The 8,586-nt window shown below is 40.0% G+C and overlaps 1 protein-coding gene across 1 annotated transcript in view; it reads right to left on the bottom strand.

Moving 5' to 3' along the window:
* Positions 1-8,093, bottom strand: part of neo1b (neogenin 1b) — a 160,674-nt gene extending 152,581 nt beyond the window's left edge. The window contains exon 1 of the mRNA XM_016461140.1: positions 7,568-8,093. Within this exon, the coding sequence (XP_016316626.1) occupies positions 7,568-7,643 (76 nt within the window). The 5' untranslated portion in view covers positions 7,644-8,093. The remainder of the gene's footprint in view (positions 1-7,567) is intronic.
* Positions 8,094-8,586: the final 493 nt, after the last annotated feature.

The following is an 8,586-nucleotide window of genomic DNA, read 5'->3' as shown; positions in this document are numbered from 1 at the left end:
ACACACACACACACACACACACACACACACACACACAGAGTACAGCCACCCATCCAGGGCCATATTTACACAGGCAGTTCAGACAGATGAACAGCTCTTCCTATTGGCTTCCTGCATAACGCACAATAGCTTCCCCAAAGGAAAACTCATCAATATAACCCACTGTGGCCCTGAGCAAACCTCTGAAAACACAAAGAGAACATCACTAAATTCACCGGCTCTTTAAATACGTGAAACATAGTTCACCCGTCAAAAGGGTGTTCAAGTCCAAATCAATCTACACAAAATGAATTTCCTGTTCTACTGAATATTTGTTAATGTCAATGTCAAAATGGAGACACTGTTTAGGGTCCTGTTGCAGATAATTTAGCTTTAAATTATGCCAATAGTTAAAGCAGTAATTTAATACTGGATAAAATTGATATAAAACACATTAAAGCAACTATATCAAATAATAACAACATTAGAATGTCACTACTGGGAGAGATGAAGATACTTTGGAGGGGTGATCTTGACCTTCAATCTCAACATCTCAGTTCTCATCTTCAAAACGAAATGTTTCGGGAGGGAAAGCCACATTCAGATCTGACACCATTCTGATTTAAAACCCACTTTACACCATCAAATCAATTAATACGAGATAAAAATCAAGCCGCGCTCTACATTTCTCTTCAAATTTGTGTGAATGTTGTTTAAAGGGCACTTTAATGTGCTTCATTACAGTTTATTTTATATATTAATAGCCACCGGATGATCAAGGGCATAGCTAATGTCTTAGCAAGAAGAGATGTGAAGTCCACTTCTCCAAGATTTAATTAGACCACATTCAGAACGGGACAAACTATCCACTGGCTAATGCTCAGTCACCTGCTCTGCCCTGAGGGAACACTTGAACCGAAGACCCTGGTTTGTTTAGTGCACCATTTGTGCCCCTTAAAAAAGGAGCATACACACACACACTGTAACCTGCCACTATCCAGCTCCAAACAGAAGAGTGTGTGTGTGTGTGTGTGTGTGTGTGTGCGCGAGAAAGTGAATAGCAGGAATCTTGGTTAATTATCACCCGCCTGCTGTCACAACCATCAGTCTCAGTGACACCGCTACTGCCAACAGCACACTCGCAGGCTTATTAAAGCGCATGTGCGTCTGTGTGTGTAATTGATGTATGCACAGCAAGGACGATGCCCTAAGAACCCGACAGAATACAGCCAATGATTAAATCACGTCTTGGCCTTCATATACGCCACAGACAGACATTACACGCTAACGCCGGGGGGAAGAAAAACACAATTTATGCGTTTCATCCAGGGGAAGGGTTAATCAGCATCCCCTGGGAGTCGTTGCGTGTTTGATGGATGTGTCCTGCCAATAAAACTCCATGTATATACTCCATGTACTCCTGACATGCCTTCAATCATGTCTAATTAGCAAAAACAGCAATTTCTTTCAGATGCGAGTCTACATACAGCGGCTGACGCCTGCTTCAGAGATAAACCCTGCGAAATATTTGCGATCTGCTGCTACTTGAGGATGAAATTAATGGGCTTCCTGACAATGCAATGATGTATATACTCCATGTACTCCTGACATGCCTTCAATCATGTCTAATTAGCAAAAACAGCAATTTCTTTCAGATGCGAGTCTACATACAGCGGCTGACGCCTGCTTCAGAGATAAACCCTGCGAAATATTTGCGATCTGCTGCTACTTGAGGATGAAATTAATTGGCTTCCTGACAATGCAATGAGGAAAACAACACTATCATTAAATTAATTCCCATCAGCAGGCACTCTGGAATCTGCGCTGCTGTCATTCTTAGAATACTACAAAAATACTACAAATTTCAACAAAGATCTACAAAGATTATTTATTAAATTCAATAATTCTTTCAGCATTTGGATCAATATTAAGTCAATTATGGAGAGTTCAAACTGTATTTTTATCACTACTTTATGACTTACCTCCTTTAGGTGCACAGCAGGAAATGCCAGTTTGAAAGAATTCGACTTCATCAAAAAGTATTTTACATATCAGAGGGATGGCAACAATTAGTTTCTTCTTATTCACAAAATTTAACTAAAAAAAGGAAAGAGCAGGAACACTAGGTCTAATACGAAGAACAAGAGCAGAAAGTTCTCCCAAAAATGGGCCATGATGTTCAAAAACCAACAAACAAACCAGAGCCTCGGGCAAACAGCCCACATGGAGTTACCAACTTTTTAATAATTCCACAACAATTTGTAACCTACTTGGGTTTCAAACTCTGCTCCACATCACCAACATCACCTCTTTTAGGGTCAAGCGAAGCCAGTCTCATCCCTGATGACAAATACAGCAACTCCTCCATAAAGCTAATGGGGAGGAAAGGCTGGTTTATCATTCGCCAGTGATCTTCGAGCCTGGATGCCCTTTATAGCCTTTCGGTAAATCGGAGTACAAAAGGACATTAACGTAAGCTTGGCTGCCCTTTTAAATGCATCATTTGTAAGAGGTAAGACAACGTGAAGATTGGTTCAGATAGGGATTGTGGCTTCGCTTGAGGTATGAAAGAAATAATCGAAGCACGGTGGCTACAAACTACAAAGAATGTCATTAGCTTGCTCTTAATCACTTTAGTCAATGGATGTATCACAATACGGTGTATTTTCAGGAATACTTGAAATGAACATTTCAATGCAATGAAAATGTTCAATGGCTAGTCTAATGACATGTGTTTTTGAGTTGGAGTGAGGCCATCCATTAAATTAGGCCAAAGTGTTCAGACCTATAAATGGCTAACTACTTTTCAGCAGGTTTCTGCAGAAGAAAGGCAGTAATTTGCGTTCCCTACAGAGACTAAGTGAGCTGATATCAGCGGGAGGCAGCTAGCATGTGGCCTGGAGAACTGGAAAATTCTCTCCATGGTTACATACCTCCAAACCCACCAATCAGAGATCAATTACCATGTCAGTCCATTGCTTTTACTTTCAAAAGGCCAGCTCAAAAGACATGGCTCTATCTGGAAGTCAGTACTAAATCGGCAAAATAAAGAATAGTTACGTTTCTTAAAATATGGAGGCATCTCAATCTTCTGAACCACTTTATGCATCATGTTAAAGGGATAATTCACCCACCAAAAAATTATGTTCTTTGATTATGTATTCACCCTTAAGTCTTTCCAAACCTGTTTGAGGAACACAAAAGAAGATATTTCAAAAAATGTCTTAGTGTTTTTTCTCTCTCTCTCTCTCTCTCTCTCTATATATATATATATATATATATATAAAAATATCAAAGTCAATGGAGTACAAATAATGTTGTTTTGGACCCCACTGACTTCTACTAAATGGGCAAAACTCTATTCAAAATACCCACTTTTGAGTTTGAGAAAGTAAATGATGACTGAATATTCATTTTCGAGTGAACTCGAGTGGACTTTCATAGACAGGCAGGTCAAAGTGGGCTGTTCCTAGCTGAGACATGATACACAGGATGGCTACAAGTGATTCATTAGCAGGTAGAGGACAAATCAGGTGGTGTACACAGCCCAGAAGGTACAACATGATCAAATTAAACCAATTAATCACCGTTTTAGAGACAGCAAAGGTTCTCTTCCATTATTCATAGCCTCCTGCTTAACCCAATGGGAAAACCACAGCACTTACAGAAGGGGGTGAACAGGAGTGATCGCTATTCGACATAGAACAGATGCTGAGTTTCTATGGACAAATTATCAATAATCAGGATAATGCAGTAGGTGTGGAACAAAAAAGTTGAACATCTAGGTTGTGTACCAGAGACATCAATCTATAGGATCAACTTTAACAATGTGGAAAGAGCAGTGTATTGGATTTTTGGATGATGATTTGAACTATACAACTAGAGATGGTTTATGTCTTGTTCAGGTTCTCACAGACAGCTGTCAAGACCTTCAATCCATACAAAAGCCATGTATCTAAACCCTCACAGCAAGGGTCAAACACTGGGCTCCTCTCAGCAAGCTCTCTCCTGACCTCATTAAAACGATGCCTTCACCACAACCGTCCTCAATCTAAACATTCTTTACAAGCAAGCTCCAAAAAAGCCAAGAGAGGTGTTGGAGAAGCAATAACAACCAGCAAGAGTTCTCTATTCACTGAGACCGCAGAAGGAGAAATCAAGAGTGACCCCGTCTTTCAGGGCTGTGACCTTTCCCAGTGTGAGGCTGAGGGTGAGGGTCCACCTAGTCAAACGCTATATTGAGAAGGACAAATACATCTTCCTACTGCAAACAGCAACTCTCCTGCTGGAATTTTCCATCCTTTCCACACTCATGGATCTCAGTGGCTCCACAAAACCAAACCGCAGGGTTTCAACACGTGTTCCAGGCTAAAAAGCATTTGCAAAATTAACTTTTAGACCTCTAGAACAACCAGATTTTTGAAGTTGAATTTGAATGACAGGAAGAAGTCCATCACAGGCAATGCATTCTGGGAAATGAAGTGTTCTTCCACCACAGTCCACAAAATTAGTTTAAAAAATATGATGAAATGTATAAACTAAATTTCTATATGTGGCACTTAAATTCTATTTACCTGTCCATAAAACCTTCAAACAGCAGGGTTAAACATTTTTCAAACTTAAATTTAGCTTTTCTAGTTAAAATTAGCTTGAATGCTGCACAACCTTGGTATGTATGATATACATTAAGTAAAGCTGTTGTAACTGCAAAAATCTGTGGAAAAGAAATAATGTTTACAGCACACAAAGAAATGTTCTAGTGGTTCAAGCTGTTTTAATGTCAGAAATCTGTGGACAACTCCTAAAAAAAGAGGAATTCAATAATCTCCCTACAAAACTTTATTATAGAATTTTTTCAAGCTGACAGTTTAACTCTCACTTGACTCAAATCTAACAATTCCAAGGCTCCACATTTAATAGGTTCAGTCGAGCATTTTTCCATCCAACCACAAACTGACACACTTCACAACTACATCTACAAGTACACATAGCATCAATCAGCCATAGGCGATCTAGAAGGTGAAAACTCCACAAACTGATAAGCAGCCAAGGGGAGAAACCAAACACTGTTGCCCACTGTCAGTCTCACTTAGACAAGAGCACAGATAGGACAGGATGAATGTGTTTGTCTTTGTGTTGGTTTCCTCTTCTCAACCAGCTGCAGGCAGCAAGAAAATGGCTTTGTGCATCATTCTCTCAAAGCGCCAGACCAAGAGAGTATGAGAGTGAGCGTGGAGATTCACAAATTTACCCTCGAGCCTTGTGAATGAGATCGGGCTGTTGATATCCCACTAGTAGCAGCAACGGGAGGGGGTCAGCTGGATGCGCCAAAATGTCATTCAATCATTCAGCCTGACATCGATGAGGATTAAGCTTGCTTTCAAGACCACAGACCCCCATTGCCTCGCCCAACCACACACACACAGCTAATGAGAGATGGAGATAGCTACAGATGTCTCCATTTGTGCCGTTTACCTGCTGTGCCAAAAGCAATTACGACAGCATGACACTTGTGACGAGCCCCTGCCATTCTCAAAGTGGCATGAGAGATGGCAAACTGGTTTTCATCTGATAAACCTTTTACAGACTTCAATGAATTGCATTGGTGTTGGAACTTAACACAAGAACATTAGAACGTCTGTTGTACTTTGAGAGTTGCTGTACATTGGAAGACTGAAAAATCACTTACCGACATTACGTGCACAGAAATCAATGTTGCAAGTATTGCAACAGTATCATTGATATTTTCATATTTTAAGTATCATTGATATGTGTCCTAAATGGAAATCTATATGTGCATGCATCACATGTATTTCAATGCAATGAAGAGCAGCATTTAGTGTATTCGTAATCGTAATGTAGTTTGATTCAAAGGTTTGCATAGCAATTATTTAGTGCACCGAATCTTTCAAACAAAATGTTATTTGAATCAAGCACATTTTTTATATCAAGGCACCGTTTCAACTGAGCTGTCTCAATAAGTTACTAAGGGCAAGTATATTTAGCTACTGAGAAACAGAAGTGTGAACAAAACAAGTCCGTAAGTGATGATTCTGATAAACCGTTGAGTGTCAAATCTAAACTAAAACCATAAAACCAAACAAGTGAAAGGTTCATTCTGTTAGACAAAACTTTACAAGGATTTTCCATCAAGCCTAAACAGAAAAACTACTTTGCAAATCCCTATAAAGCATTTTGTGAAAAGACTCTGAATATCGTTGAAAGCGGACGTCTGGCTTAAGAAACTGTACCGAGTTAAAAACAAGTTAAATTTTTTAAAACACATCTCAAGACTCCTGTATTCTCTTCCACTTCATCTATCCATTTCTGAATGCAAGAATGTATCCTGTATAACGGCCCTAAAGCTCTTTTTAATCCAAACTGAAATAAACTAGCTTTGTGCCACAAACGCATAGGCTAATTCGGTTTGACTTGACTTTTTTCCACCGAGAAATCTACGAAACTCTATAAAGCATTGTGAATAGTCAGTTTACGAGCAGACTATCTTTAAGAGAGGACTTGTGGCTTGGCTTTAAAATCTGTGCATCTGAAACCTCAGGGAAATGTGTTTCAAATAAACAAAAACTTATTTTCAGAGGGACGCCATGATTAGTAACTCGAAACTGGCCACATGTACAAAGCGCCATTCAAGTCCTATCTAGAATACTTTAAAACACAGAAAAGAGAAAGACTCAACATATGCAATTTAGCTTTAAAAAAGCGATTGATTCTCAAACATCCCTGCAACCATGATTGGAACAATAAATACATCTGATTCCTATTCAAAAGGAGGAAAAAATTATTTTTATCTACTTTTTTCAACATATGTCACCGTCTAAAGAAAATTATGTCGATTTCAGCCAAATAATGAACAAAAACAGCACAAATCTCTCCGGTCAAGACCTGTTTGGTGTGACTAAGGTGTCATTTTACAAATTCACCTCAGAGCAATCTCAGTGGCAGCAGCTGAGGGACCTGATCTTCATTTGAGTCAGCCAGAAAATTCCCTTTCATCATTCCCAACAGTAAATGTTCCCCAATGTCTGAACCTGACCCTGTCATTACCATCAACAATCAATCATTACCCTCAGCTCTTCTTTTAGGTTCAGTCAAGAGTTTCCCCATCCCCTTGTTCTGGAACGGATGGATGGATGGATGAGGGGCAGTGGTGGCTTTCTACAAGTGCTCTTCTTTCCAATGCCTACTTACCAACAAAACCTCCAAATCTGTAATGGCTTATTCTCTCTCAAAAAAAATTTAACACGTAACAAAAATACACATGATAGTCAAAGCAGCCTGGGGTGATTACCTAGTTATCAGTCACTAAATAGCAAGATCATGTATGACCCTTTGCAGAATTTAAACCTTCAAGCTTCTACCAACCCAGATGTAACCACTAAACCACAAAATATAACCACAGTAACTAGGCTGTGCAGGGCAGAATGGTAAACATCAGGGTAAGAATTAGGGTTGGTACAATGAGCTGGTAGAAACAGTTTAATAATTGCTGAACGTTATCGTTGGATTTGGCGATACCGCGCTGCGCTCGTAAACGCGTCCACCGCAACGAACGAGAGACGGAACTTACCTTTATCCGCAACGCCGAACCGGAGAACGATGAGACTTGCGAAAAAAACGAGCAGCCGTGCCCCACGCTCCGCCATCACTTTCTGAGGTAAAAAAATAATAATACACAAAATAATCTCGGGGAAACGCACAAGTTATCCACTGTGTTTTCTGAGGTAAAGTTTTACCGACAAGGTGTTTTATACAAAAACGCTGAACATCGTCCGCAACCGGCAAGATCTCGCGCTCCACCGGTGCCACAAAATAAACATTTAATTCTCCTGTAAGAGTCAAAGGCGAGAAGGCGAAGGGTCCGGGTGTTTTCTTGAACTTAAAACCCCAAAGAGGGCTTTTAAAGGAGGCATTAAGTCAATCCACAGCCGACCCACAAAGGCAGCGGCTGCAAATGGGTTCCGACGCGCTTCAGACCGACCGGCGTGTTTCTGGACGCGCGGAGAAAGACGCGTTCAACAGATTTAACGGAACCGCAGTGGAATATCCAACATAAGCACACGGCGTGTGGTGCTGGAGAGGATTGTAGTGGGCATTGGTCCGTGAAAAAGCAGGCGTGGATTCTCACAGGATTCGGGATTTTTTTTTGGCCCGGGAAAGTCAAAAATCACAGCGTGTGGGTGCGTAATGCGCATGCGCACATCTGGATCCCGGTGTGTTGAGATGATTACTAATTTAGGAATCACATTACTTTTGAACCACCGCATCTTAGTACATACTAATATATATATATATATATATATATATACACACACACAAGCATAATTTCTGAAGCTACTGTGTTTTTGAGTAGCTAAATAAATTACTGCCACAGGATACAAGTTTTTCTACTTGATAAGTCAGTTGCAATGCTTATTTTAATCTTTAACTTTGAAATATGATTGTATGCAAATTATGATGTAGAACAAAACGTGAAAGTCTCTTCAAGTATTGTCCCAGACCTGATTTTACTCATAAATCAAAAGCCGCTATCAAAACCAAAAACCAATGGAAATTCCCGCGGGAAGCCATGGCGAATTAGGTTGCGAA

The sequence above is a fragment of the Sinocyclocheilus anshuiensis genome, unplaced genomic scaffold, assembly GCF_001515605.1.
Source record: "Sinocyclocheilus anshuiensis isolate Anshui unplaced genomic scaffold, SAMN03320099.WGS_v1.1 scaffold324, whole genome shotgun sequence".
Classification (NCBI taxonomy): Eukaryota; Metazoa; Chordata; class Actinopteri; order Cypriniformes; family Cyprinidae; genus Sinocyclocheilus; species Sinocyclocheilus anshuiensis.
The sequence above is the reverse complement of the archived record's forward strand: the minus strand, read 5'-3'. Positions and strand labels throughout refer to the sequence as shown.